Source organism: Acomys minous, assembly GCF_964271855.1.
Source record: "Acomys minous genome assembly, chromosome: 6".
NCBI classification, from domain to species: Eukaryota; Metazoa; Chordata; class Mammalia; order Rodentia; family Muridae; genus Acomys; species Acomys minous.
In genome coordinates this window covers 27,434,477-27,448,390 of record NC_140487.1, presented here as the reverse complement: position 1 = coordinate 27,448,390, position 13,914 = coordinate 27,434,477, and the positions used below count along the sequence as shown (strand labels likewise).

The 13,914-nt window shown below is 42.2% G+C and overlaps 2 protein-coding genes across 3 annotated transcripts in view; one reads left to right on the top strand and one right to left on the bottom strand.

Annotated features, from left to right (window-relative positions):
• LOC311598872 (uncharacterized protein) overlaps positions 1–9,419 on the bottom strand; it is a 57,625-nt gene extending 48,206 nt beyond the window's left edge. Inside the window, exons 1-3 of the mRNA XM_084784396.1 lie at positions 8,393–9,419; positions 5,769–6,260; positions 5,334–5,392 (exon numbers count right to left, since the gene is read on the bottom strand). Of these exons, the coding sequence (XP_084640522.1) occupies positions 5,334–5,392; positions 5,769–5,898 (189 nt within the window). The 5' untranslated portion in view covers positions 5,899–6,260; positions 8,393–9,419. The remainder of the gene's footprint in view (positions 1–5,333; positions 5,393–5,768; positions 6,261–8,392) is intronic.
• A 103-nt stretch (positions 9,420–9,522) lies between these two features.
• The window catches only part of CROT (carnitine O-octanoyltransferase), a 28,865-nt gene continuing 24,473 nt past the window's right edge, over positions 9,523–13,914 (top strand). The window contains exons 1-2 of one of the 2 annotated variants that reach the window (XM_084784389.1): positions 9,523–9,588; positions 12,948–13,083. In XM_084784389.1, coding sequence (XP_084640515.1) covers positions 12,969–13,083 — 115 coding nt within the window. In that variant the 5' untranslated portion in view covers positions 9,523–9,588; positions 12,948–12,968. Of the gene's footprint in view, positions 9,589–10,063; positions 10,165–12,947; positions 13,084–13,914 lie in introns of those variants that run through there. The other variant, XM_084784388.1, reaches the window with a different exon arrangement.

The following is a 13,914-nucleotide window of genomic DNA, read 5'->3' as shown; positions in this document are numbered from 1 at the left end:
GTAAAATTATATCTCATTTGTGCACATTTCAAGGCCCTCACATGTTAGAACAATATGTTGAAGATGAACTTGACATGGCAGAATGAGGGGAAATTGGACTGGATTTCACAAACATGGAATGATGGGACTGCAGACCTTACACCGTGTCTGTGCACCTCTGCCATGTAAGAGACACTGTCAAAAATAAAAGCTATCATAAGCAATACAGCTCTAGAGCTCTATAAAAATGGTTTTCTGTCTCTGGTTCAGAGCATACATCAGCAAGTGTGTGTGTGTGTGTGTGTGTGTGTGTGTGTGTGTGTGTGTGTTGCATCTCCTGAGGAAGTCTACCACACAACCATTCTCTCCTCCTACTATCTGGGTCCCAGACATTGAACTCAGATTATTAGTCTTGGCATCAAGAATACTTCCTCACCAGCTGAGAATTCTAGCCAGCCCTTTACATTGTTTTAAAGTTATATGACTTGGGCCTGGAGAGATGGCTCAGTGTTTAGGTACACTTGATGCTCATGCAGAGAACCTATATGCACCTATATGACGGTGCACAACCATTTGTAACTCCAGTTCCAGGGCATCCAACAGCCTCTTTTGGCCCTGTTTGGGCACCAGATGCACATGGTTCATGTATGTACATCCCTACACAAAACACTCATGCCCATGAAGTAAAATAGATCTACTTAACTTTAGGGATGGCTCTATCCCATCTTATGGCTGATGTAAGAATCCTTACTACAGGGTTTTACGAAAGTACTGGGTAATTAAAAACTTAACAATTTTAGTTACATTAAACGTAAGGGGAAAAAAACTAACAACAACTTAGAGATGGTATAAGTTGTTTGAGGTGCATGAAAGAATATTTCTGTGACTTGATGTGTTCCTCAAATTTCACCTGTTGTAAACTCAAATTCCTTTATTACAGCACACCAGGTAATGAGTCATCCAGTGAGTGCTTTGAAAGGAGGCTCTTTCTTTCTTTTTGTTCTGCTTCCCCATTGTGATGTCTTGCACTGTCTTGAGTCTCTGAAAAGTTCCCACTAGCACAAAGGCTCTCTGTAGAAGACTCCAGAAGTGTAAAGAATAAATTATTCTTCACAAATAACTCAATCTGCAGTTCTCACTACTAATAATAGAAAACAGACCAAGACAAATATGATGCCTTCTCCACTTAATCAGGGTTTCTTTTGGGATAAGGATTATTTTCTGATATTGTAGTGACAGAAAACAAAGAAAAAATGATGCTTAAGTATCCAGAAGTTTTTAAAAAATAATTGAATAGCCTCAATATACTTAAGAGAAAACATTCATGCATTTTTTTGTTTGTTTGTTTTTTGAGACAGGGTTTCTCTGTGTAGCCTTGGCTGTCCTGGACTCGCTCTGTAGACCAGGCTGGCCTTGAACTCACAGCAATCCGCATGCCTCTGCCTCTTGAGTGCTGAGATTAAAGGCGTGTGCCACCACACCCGGCTTCATGCATTTTTAATATACAAAGGATAGTATGAAATATAAGGCATGAGAGCCAGGCGTGGTGGTACACGCCTTTAATTCCAGCACCAGGGGGGGGGGCAGAGGCAGGTGGATTGCTATGAGTTTGAGGCCAGCCTGGTCTGTATACAAAGTGAGTTCAGGACAGCCAAGACACACAGAGAAACCTGGTCTCAAAAAAAAACTAAATAAATAAATAAATAGGAGGCATGAAACAAGTTATACTACAAAATCTAAGAAGATGAAATATTTGTCTTAGTCAATGTTTAATTGCTATGAAGACAAATAAATGTCCAAGGCAACTCTTATTAAAGCATTTGAGGGGAAGGTAAGACAGGGGTTCTCTGGGTAGCTCTGGCTGTCCTGGAACTTGTTCTGTAGGTCAGAGTCGCTTCAAACACAGACTGCCACCTGCCTCTGCCTTCCCAGTTCTGCAACTAAAGGCTTGAACCACCACATGCAGCTAAAAAGAAAACATTTAATTGAGGGGCTTGTTTACAGTTCCAAAGGTTTGGTCTGTTGTCCTCATGGCAGGAAGCATGGCAACAGGCTGGGCAAGCACAGTGCTGGAGAAGTAGCTGAGAGCCGCATCCTGACCCGCAGAAATAGAAGGAGATTGTGGCTTTGGCACTGACATTTGAAAACGCAAAGCCCACCCCAAATGACGCACTTCCTGTAACAAGGCCACGCCTCCCGGTCCTTCTCTAATAGTGCGACTCCCTCATGACTAAGCAGCCAGATAAGTGAGTCTGTGGGAGCCATTCTTAGTGAAACCACCACAGGCTACTAGCTGAGGATAAAGCTTCAAGGCACATATCTTGACTAGCATGTCTGAGGTGCTAGATTTCATCTCTAGCACAGGAACAAATTACCAGAAAGATGACAGATTGTAATCACAATTAATAGCTGAAACTTTTCTGAGTGCAGCATGATAAACTGGAATTGTCCATATCGCTACAACTTATGTTAATTTAAAAGACATACATAAAACTTGAGAGAGTATTACTAAAGTGTAAGATTATGCAGGTCTGAGAGAGAACGGCAGGTAGCACACACCTATAGCTCCAGTTACTTGAGGACTGAGGACAGAGGATCGCTTTTGAGCTCATGAGTCTGAAAATGGCATAATCAACAGAGTCAGACTATCTTACAACAAGATAAACAACACAAAAGTCAGGTTCGAATGTTGGCAAAGAAGATGTACTGTAATTAGGCAGGCAACCCACAGTTCCATGGGTGACTGTTTGCTGAGATGATTTTCAAAGTTAGATTTATAATAATGTCATATTCCTAGATATAAAATGATTATTAACATGAAGGTAAATGCATAAAGTTGATATGGCAGCAGTTACTCTTTAACCAGCTATTTCCCCAAATAATCATATAGAGAGACTGTAACGTATAAATTAGCCTTGAGCACAATACTGGGCAATTATTACTCCATCCTAAACCTCCCAGCTAGTCTAGCTTGGTCCCAGCCAATACCCCCATAATACTTGCCTTTGTATGTGTGTGTGTGTGTGTGTGTGTGTGTGTGTGTGTGTGTGTGTGTGTCCTTTCTTGGTCCAGCTCTCTTCTGCTGATGCTTCTTGGACCTCTCCTCATGGTTCAATTTCCCACTTCTCTATTTCTCCTCCCCTATATAGATCGCTTGTCCCACCCTATTTTCTCTATTACTCCATATTGCTCGGTTAACATTTTGTTGGCAAGTCAGAGAATGAATAAGGAGCAATGTTTAAACAAGCTTGAGACAGGAGATTGTAAAGGGGGCGTGGTTTTCCTCCCACCCCTTAGCTCCTATAATTATGACTCATGAGACTCACTAAATATTATACAAATACCTAGGCCATAGAGCTAGGCCTTTCTCTGACTATCTCATACCTTAAAATAGCCCACTTACTCTGATTTACATTCTGCCACGAGGCTGGTTACCTGAGCTCAGGCACTGTTGCCTTCATCTTCCTCATATCTTGCCTGCTAAATCATGAGCCTGTCTCTGTCCCAGAATCCCTTCTGCCTGCTGGAAGTCCCACATATTTCCTGCCTAAGCTATAGACCACAGGGCTTTTAATTGATAGGTGTTATAATACACAAGAGATTCCTTCTACAGGAGTTTCTTAGAATAAAAATAACAAAGCCATGTCTGGATGGAAACCAGATAGTGGTTTCAGATAGAAAAATCAGCATTTGAATCAGGTAAGCCATACACAATGCACAATAACATTATTCCAATACCAAGGAACATATGAATTGTTGACTAGCCTCTACTATGTTTAAATATACGGATGATCACTGTATGTGAGAAGGGTAAACCACAGTTATTTCAACTGAAGCAAACACAACCCTGGAACATTGCATGTTGGTCTGGTGATAGATATGTATTTGAATGCTAAATGCTGGCCCCCAGGATCTGGTTGCAATCCAGATGAGCACATTCTCATGTACACCAGGTGATGTTGTATAAACCTCGCTCCCCAATTTAAAGTTTGTTGGTTAACACAAGTAGGGGACAGACTATAGCTGGGCAGGAGAGAATTAAGTGCAGCTCAGGTTCCCAGGCTTGGGGTCAGATAAGGACGAGGAGGTGGGAGGAAAAGAGGAACAGGAGAGAAAGCCGGAGAGAAGGAAGTTGGCAAGGAGCAGTATTGACCATGAGCACTTGGCCATGAGGGCTGGGCTGATGGAACAGAAGCAGCCCAGGCAGTAACAATTATGGCAAGTAACTTAGGGTGTGTAGGTGGGAAATAGCAAAATAGCTAGAGGGTTGATACCTGCCCAGTTATGGTGCTTTAATGCTTATTTGACTAAAAGGTCTCTGTCTTGATCATTTGGGAACTAGCCAGGGTAGAGAAGCCCTCCATAGTCTATGTCCCTTCCAGGACACTGGAATCTGTTTGAGGATAAATAGATATAATCTTCATTAATTTTTTAGGATATCTATATGTACTGGGATAGTACTTAGATCATATAAGTTTGGATATTATGCAACATATGGAGGATGAACGAGATGCTATTAATACATATTCTTACCAGTCTTTACATTGTAAATACTTTTATCTTTATAGTAATTACGTAAATGAAGATATATCTGGGTAATAGTGAGGGAAAAAAAGAACACTTACAGCTCACTGAGCAGACTAGATTATCTTCCCAGAAGCATAATGCACCCAAAAAAGTCAATATTTATATTCAATATGAAAAATAAATATTATATTCTGGAGTCTCTTGCTACATTGTAAAATGCTGTGTCTTGGGAAGGTAATGGATCCTGAATAACTAACAGCTTTCAAAGAGGAAAAAAATGTGGAGGTCTCAGACAAACTGTGTTGGATAAGAATTGGCACATGTGTGAATCAAATACATCTGGGAGCCCATACACAGTCTCTAACATTTTAGGGGTTTGTTTTGTTTTGTTTTTGTTTTTGTTTTTTGCTTGTTTTCCAAGACAGGGTTTCTCTGTGAAGCCTTGGCTGTCCTGGACTTGCTTTGTAGACCAGGCTGGCCTCGAACTCACAGCAATCCACCTGCCTCTGCCTCCCAAGTGCTGGGATTGAAGGTGTGTGCCACCATGCCTGGCTGACTCTAACATTTTTAGAATAATGTTTTTGGGCCAAAGGGATCACTGGGCAAAGAAGAGTTTTTTTATCAGGTGGTCCTGGGACAAATGTAATTTCTACACACAAAAATAGATTTGTACCACTGTTTCTCTCTCTCTCTCTCTCTCTCTCTCTCTCTCTCTCTCTCTCTCTCTCTCTCTCTCTCTTACACACACACACACACACACACACACACACACACACACACACACACACAACTATAAACACAGAAAATCAAAAGCTGGCAATGTTTACCTGATGGGTGGATAAGCAGTATATAGTATATCCATACATACAACATGGTATCATTTGGCCTGGGAAAATAAAGAAATACTGTTACAGGCTAAAACACAGATGAATCAAACACATTCATCCTCAAAACCCTTCCCACTTCCCAAGGTTTCTATGTCCCTATTTCATACAAAATAAACAGCCTAGCATCATCTGTTTTTTTATCAAAGATCATCTGATATTCATAATTTATTCTGGGGAAGGAAGGGCTCCCCTTCTCCCCAGAGAATTCTTCTCTGGACCCCTGGAGCTTGGCTGCTGGTCAGTCAGCCATGTGTTGCTGGCCACTGTGCGCTTCCACCATTTACCAGTGTGTCAGCATGGCTCGCTGGACTCTGCTCCTGTTGGACACAGAATGACAACATGGCAAGAAGGAACCTCAAGAGAAAAATTAATTACCTTCATCACATTGGCCCATGCCCCTCATTTTCTGGATTGATGACTTCCTGGGCAGATAGTTCTGAGATGCTAAGAGAGCAAGCTGAGCAAGCCTCAAGGAGCAAGCCAGGAAGTAGTAGAGTTCTTCCATGACCTCTGCTTCAGTTCCTGCCTTGGCTTCTCGTAATTGCAGACTAGGATGTGGAGGGGGTGAGCCACATAAGTCCTTCCTTCCTCAAGTTGGTTTTTCAAAGAGGCTAATAACCCCCAAATCTCCAGGTGAGCTGAGAAGCTTTGAACAGGAAGGGTAGCATACTGCTAATAGCTTCTGCAGGCCAGGATCTGGGGTGCTCCAGATAAGATAAACACAACCTCCGCTGCTATCTGCAACTTTGAGACAGTAAAGGAACAGAGCAGGAGAGACCTCTACCCTTCACTGTTCTAGACATAGGACCATTAACTTCTGTAGAGGTCTGTCTCGTCTCCTTCCATGTTGTGTCCGTCAACCCTGTTCTAAAAGAAGAGGTCAGTGTTTAATAACAGGAACTGATAGAATATTAATAGAGACTGCATAATTATAGATATAATTAAAACATTTATTTATACATTTTAAAGGAGTATTTTTGATATGTAAGTTACATCTCAATACAGCTGTAAAAATTTAAATACTCCGGTTAAGCAGTAAGGAACTTGTCTGGGGTATGAAAAGGTCACAATTAAGCTACACTTCTCCTAGGAGTTGGGAGGCAGACTTCGACATACAACAATATCAGTAATGGCAATCAAAATCTACCACTACTGTTAAGTGAGCCTATCTGTATGAAACAGTATGCATGTGTTCTTGGTAGGGAGGAATAATTTTTCGGAGGTCCCAGTCAAACACCACAGCTAATTCTTAGCATACTTTAGTTTGCTGTTGGCTGTTCCTCAAAATAACAACACCTATGCTCTCCTCTCTCATTAAGAGTTAGAAAATGTATTTCTTCAACATGCTTATTTTAGATAAATTTAAGTTAGGGATCTATCCCATAGATTATGGCTACACTCCATTACTTATTAAATTTACAAGTCTTATCAGGAAGCTAGCTATGGAGATAGAAATAAGAACTTAGAATATTCTTATAATTTTTTGTAGTCAACTATACCCATTTTTGTCTGCAAAGGCCTTTTAAATTTGTAGTACATTGAGAAAGAGCTACACTGAAGCGACTCTAGCCAGCCCAAACATGGCAAACATGGCTCTGGCAGGCCTTGCTCTTCTCCCCCCATGCCCCCCTTTCCTTCTGCCTTGTTAAAAACCGTTAGATTCCATTACTAAAGCTCCTCACCAAGGTCTCTTCCCTTATCCTCCTCCTGAGGCTGACTAGCAAGGCCCAGCTATCAAAGTATTGAAGTCCAGCATTCAAAAGCCCCCTTTGGCCCAGCTAATTAACATGCCCAGTTAAAATTAAACAGTGCATCCCAACACAGGGTTCCCCCCTTCACCTTTGTTTTCCTACGTGCCATGTCTGCCTCCTCTCTATCCAGAGGCAGTCCTTTGCCATCCGTGGTTCATGTATCCCCCACTTTCTCCTCCTGACCCCATCCCCCTTGCCCCACCCCTACACAGATACCCCTCCCCCTCCCTCACTTAATTCCCTTCCCCTTCTCCCTCCTCCTCTATCTCCTGTCTTTGTCTCTTATTCTCTGTCCTTTGTCCCTCTGGGCCAAATAAATGTCCTTTGTGCTGAGAACTGGGTCTTGGGGGTCCTGGACAGATTCAAGTCCCTCCATACACTGTACTACAAGTGAAGGATTTTTTGTGGAAATGTTAAAAACTTACAATCATCACTAGTCAATTTTAAGTCTCAGGACAATTTGTTTGACATACTCCAAATGCCTGAACATCTTCCTCACCAATGAAGACATGTCTATCCCATGTTAAGAAACCCAAGTTTGTTCAGTTAATCTGAGTGCTACATAACTTGAAATTTGACATTAAAATATTTATGATACTTTGGAAGAAAGTATTTTGAAGAATCTGCTTGTCCATTTTTTTTACATAGATTATCATTTTCCTCACATACTCCATGTTTCACTCATTTTCTTCAGTCCCACAATTTTCCCTTTCTGAAAAGCCACAATCTTTATATAAACATTTTGTTTCTATTTAATGAGACCAGGAAGAAGAGAAAAGTCAAGTGGGGCTAGGATGTAGCTCATGGGTAGAGACCCTGTAAAAAGGCCTGGGTTGATCCCATTACTAAACACACTAAAATGGAGGAGGTGAGTGATCCTCAATTCTTTCCTACTAGCAAACATCCAATATGCATAAACTCTTAAAGAGGTGCCAAATTTTTTTACAAAACAAAAAGTACACTGAAGTTTTCTGAGAAACCTAATCAGTTTAAGAACTTTATCTTCAGAGGAAGGGTAGCAGGCTACCAAGAAGAGACTTGATACCCTATGAGCATATACAGGGGGAGAAGGACCCCCTCAGTCACAGTCATAGGGGAGGGGAGTAAGGGGAAAATGGGAGGGAGGGAGGAATGGGAGGATACAAGGGACGGGATAACAACTGAGGTGTAATATGATAAATTAATAAAAGATATTTTTAAAAAAGAACTCTATCTTGTAAACAATATTTAACGTTATCCAGAACGTACCTTGAGGAAAATAAAGTTCTTTAACACACTGTGACTTTTGACAAGCTTAGAGAGATGGTTCAGCTTGATTATGTAACACTTCTATTAAGCTATACAGACATGAATCACATTACTAATTCTGAAGAAAACTCAAGACTATTCACACCAAGTCCTTCAATGACACTTGCCTCAACTCCGTTCAGGGCAGTCTGTACTACCAAAAGGAAATCGAAAAGTCTGTGGGTTTTGATATACTAATTTGAAATGAGTTCTTTAAACCGTGTTGGATAACTAGGCTAGAGCATTCAAAATATTTTTCCTTCCACAAAAACCAAGAAGTGGTAGAAATAAACAGTGTATGTAACATTTAAATTGTAACAATTTATCACGGGAGCTAAACAAAGCATGCATTGACTTACGACACTAAATTAATAGTCTTTCTCTGGAACTTGCCCAGCTCCACTCTGGATTAAAAAATTCAGATCAGCCTCAAGTTTGGAATATCCCTAGAGACTCCAACGGCTTATAGCAGCAGAGGGCAGGGAGCTGGCGAAATCTTACTCTCAAAGAAGGCTACGAGGCCAAACCGGATCTGTTCGCCTGCTATTCTCCTGCCAGCACACAGGGTAAACAATAAAATGCCTCTGCAAGGCTCTGGTATAAATTCTTGCTTGGGCTCTGCAAAGGAGGCTCGCTGGGAGCGACTTGAGGAAAGAACACAGAGCCAAACCGCGAAGAGTTTAGGTGAAAAGCAGGCTGAGCCCTGGGAGTCATTACCCATCCACAGGGCTGTGCCCTGCGTGGGCGGAGCTTCCTACATCTGCCTGGACCAACCTCCTGCTGCATCCGGCAGGAAGCTGCTGTAGCTGGACTGCAGAGCACTAATCGGATTTTCTGCTCACGTTCTCGGGATCTGCAGCCAAGAATACAACCAGAGCCTGGGAAGCTGGCGGGGGCGGGACCAGGTCGCTGGCTGCAAGCCTGGACAGCCCACTCTCTCCAGCGCGGGGTGGGACCCTCGAGGCTTTCCGTCCAATCCCATTCCCTGACGCGCGTAGGGCGGGACCTTCCAGGCTTTCCAGCCAATCCTGTTTCCTAACCGCGCGTAGGGCGGGACCCTCGCGGCTTTCCGTCCTTGTTGGGCTTCGGGGCAGCATAGGGCTGGCAGGCCGACCCGGCAGGCTACCGAGCGGGGAGGGCAAGACCAGGTGCTGGAGGTGAGGATTCGAGTGCACACTGCACACTCTCCTTCCCCTCCCACAGCGGCGAGGGGTACTGCAGTTGCGCGGAGCCCAACTGAGTTCTGTGCACAGACGAACCCCCGTTCTTGGCGTGGGCGTGATGTCCCCAGGCATCTCGAGGTGTCCCCAAGTTGCGCCACCTTGCTAGAGTGTCGGGGTGCTTGATCGGTTGGTTGGGCTTGTGTGTGCATGTTTCTTGGTTTTTCTCCATTTGTCCTCATCCACTGTGCGGAGCTGCCCTTAGGTTGGTGGGTAGAGTTTCTGAACTTTGCTTCTAATGCCACATCTCTGCGGTGCCCTTCCGGTGCCTGTGCCCCTTGGGTCGATCTACTAGGCTGCTTGGAACATGGCTAGCTCTATAGTAATTATAGCAGATGACCATTCTCTGTGTGTTTCCAGCCTCTTTCACTATCCGTTTCCCCCTCTTTCTGATCTTACTTGAGCGCATTTCTTCCTTCCCACAGTCACCAGTTGTTCAGGTCCCCGTGGTTTCAAAACAGAATTGTTCAAGCAGGCTCCTGGCAGTCCTGAGCACTTCGTCTTGGTTTACTGGTATGTGACACTCCTGTTTGTTTACTTACTCTTCCTGGTTCTCTCTTCCACTTCCCTTGAGTTCACATTCCCTTACTTCCTGGAAATCCACTCTAATGAAATCCATTGTATGCTATTGGAATTATTTAGCTTGGTCTATATGGCTGAAAACTTAAAAGACAACTCTTCTAGAACCTGTTATTACCTCTTGCAGAGTTTGAGCACCGCATCAGGCATAAAATTAGTTCTCTTGTTGGCTTTGTGGAGTCTTATTAAGTGACAAAGACGTGCAGAGAGAACAGCTTGACGGAGCTCGCTTGTGTTAGTTCCGTATTGCTGTCACAGCAGATAACCACAAGCTTAGCCACTAAATGAACACAGACTCCGAGCTTCTGGAGATCTGAAGTGAGAGTGAGCTTAGCTGCTCGCCCTACGCGGAATCTCAAAAGGAGAGATCAAGCTTTCTGTTACCAGTTATTTTCTGTAGCTTTCAGGGGAGAATACTTTTTCAGATTCATTCAAGTTGGCAGAATTTAATTCCTGCTCACTTGCAGTAGGGTTAAGGGTCCTGGGTCCTGTTTCCCTATTAGCAGCGTTTGTCTCTGAGTCCATTAAGGTCATGGATGTAGACATAGAGGCGGCAGCAGCATCTCCGCCCCAAGCACTCAAATTAGGCTAGGTCCTCCCTATTTTAAGCTCTTTTTTCTTTTCTTTTTTCTTTTTTTTTTTTTTTAGGTGAAACCCAACTGTAACTATAGGGGTAATGATCTCCTATCATAATGACAACTTCTGGGGGCCTTTCTAGTAGATAGGAGTTGAGGTCATCACAGCAATTCTGCCTACTATAGTCCATAATTAGTTGTTACAGGATGATTTGTTTTTCTGGCATGCTTTTTTAGGACATTAAAAATGACTAATTTATATGCTTATACATTCAAAGATAAAGAGATTCAATTAAAGTTACCTGCCTAGAGCTGAGCGGGTGTTGGTGGCACATAACTTTAATGCCAGCACCAGGGGAGTCAGAGGCAGATGGAACCCACGTGAACTCAGCCAAGCCTGATTTCCAATAGCTAATCCCAGGCCTGCCAGGGTTATATAGTGCGATATAATGTCTCAACAACAACCAGACAAACAAACAAACAAACAAGTTTTGAGGCTGGGTGAGATGGGGCATTAGATATACCTGCAGCCAAGCACACAAGGTAACCCAAGTATGATCCCTAGGACCCACACAGTAAAAGAGAACAAGCTCCTGCACGTTGTCCTTTGGCTTCCATGGGTGTGCTATGGCAGCCCACCACAAAAAAAAAAAAAAAAAAAAAAAAAAAAAAAAAATCCTAGGAGCAAATGGCTAAACAGTGGCTGAGTCTATATTTGGGACCAAGAACGACATTTCCATTAGGTCCAAAGCTGTTTGTCAATATTCAAATGAGATGTCAGTGAAACTGTTTTTAAAAAATAAAGGAAGAGGCAGGACTTTGAGGTCCTGTGGACTGTCTGACTGTATTAGTGGAATAGACTAACCTCTTCTCTGGCAACAAAGCCAACAATAAAATGGTATTAGTAAAACAAGAGCAGCTTTATTGTTGCTGTTTAGTCTCACTATATGATTCAACTTGACCTTTAACCCCCTGGGCTCCAGCATTCTTTCTGCTCCTGTAACTAGGCACCTGGGCCGCCTCCTCTCTCTGTTGTCCTTTCCTTTCTCATTTGGAAGTAGGACTGCAGGGCTAGAAAGGTGATTCTGACAAAATGGCTCTGTAAGTGGGTCCAAGGTACTTGTTCCGGGTGGCAGCCACCTGGTCAGCACTGAGAGGAGATAAAGAGCAGGCAAAACGTATGCAGAGCATTTGAGAGCTATGACCCAGGAGGTGACAAGTCCAGAGGGCAGGAGAAATAGAGTGAGGTCGTGATATATACAGCAAAAATTCTAGATTTTGTTAAGAACGGGGGAAAGGTATTAGCCAAGATAACCTGCCGTGCCTTTGTTTCTGACAGTCTTAACTTTTATAACATGAGTATATGTTTTACTTAACTTTGCTATTTTAAAATAGGATGTGAAAGGGCAGAAGTTTTCAATCAATATGAATTTATTGTTCTCTTAGTGTTTTTATATGGAATTTATAGATAATTCAGAAGTCTTTTTTTTTTAATTAAATACCAATATACCCTATTCATATATGGCCAGGTTAGCTTGATTTTTGATGAAAATTACCACAATGTAGAAAATATGCAAAATTGGCTTATGATCCTCAAAGCCAATGTGATTAGGTCCCATGCCGTCTGCACAGTTTTAAGTCACATCAGCTTGTCAATTCTTAGTGTCTATACTATTTTATGGCCCATTCTTCCACGCCTCTGCATATGCTTTACAGAGTTTCTCAGACTATAATATTGTTCTACTAATCCAATCCTACCCGCCCAGCAAGACTCTCTTAGGGTTCCCTGATGCCCTGTAATGTTGCCTTGTAAGAGGGGAGATGATAAGATAACACATCTGTGTCTGAGTACCAAGCATGACCTCTTACACCTTTGTATATGTAAAGTGACAGAGAGCGTTACCTTGAAGGGTACCGTGAAGGTTAGGGAGTAAGTACGTTTCCTATAACACACTGCCGCTATCTGGTGCTGGATGATGATGGCTGCCGGTCCTACAGACGATGCTTTGATTGCTAGCCTGCTAAATTTACATTTTTAATATTAAAGTTGGTTTTCTTAATCTGGCAAGTTTACAAATAATGAGGTTAAACTTGTGACTGATCTCTCTCTCTCTCTCTCTCTCTTCCCCTCTTTTCTTTTAGTTTTCCTACTGCCATTATATCATGGAAAATCAATTGGCTAAATCAATTGAAGAACGAACATTTCAGTACCAGGACTCCCTGCCATCATTGCCTGTTCCTTCACTTGAAGAATCATTAAAAAAATACCTTGAATCAGGTATGTCCACAACCTTCTAGTGTAGATTAATATTGTTAGTAGCAAAGAAACGATGTTGATGAGGGTCTAAAAGCTGATGCCTCTAGGCTCACCTTAAAATATGCAAAGCCTTTAAAGATGCTTTTCCCCCCATAGTTTGAAAAGTCAGATAGTATTAATAGGCCTGCAGTGCAAACCTAAATCCTTATCTCTGTCAGCTTGTACAGTACCCTCTTAGGGCAAAGATTGTGAAATCATCTCTGTTTCTTTTCCTATCACCATATTCTAAATAATCTTATAGTTCCTGGATCTTGTAATTGTAGATATTGTAAGTTAATCCCTTAAAATAGTTGTGTAGTTTGCTCCCTAACGTCTGCCCTGAGCATATGTACAATCCTTCATATCCAAATTTCCACTCTCGTTCTTACTATTCATATATAAAATCACTTTAATCAGTAGCCACCTGATTTCAATACATCTTTAATTCGCCTGGCCATTTAGGGCTTAGAGCAATGGTTCACAACCTTCCTAATGCTGCGACCCATGCTGTCCCTTATGTTATGGTGACCCTCAGCCATCAAATTATTTTTGTTCCTACTTTATAACTGTAATTTTGCTACTGTTATGACCCATAATATAAATAGCTGTGTTTTTCAGTGGTCTTAAGTGACCCATGTGAAAGGGCCATTCGACTCCCAAAGGGGTTGTTGCAGCCCCAGAGGTTGAGAACTGCTGGTTTAGAGCCGTATAGTGTTCATAAATGAGACAGTCATTTTACTTTACTACCTGTTGGCAGCATTTCCTTTTTCTTTTTCATTGCTTAATCTTTTCCCTTTTGTATTCATAATGTAT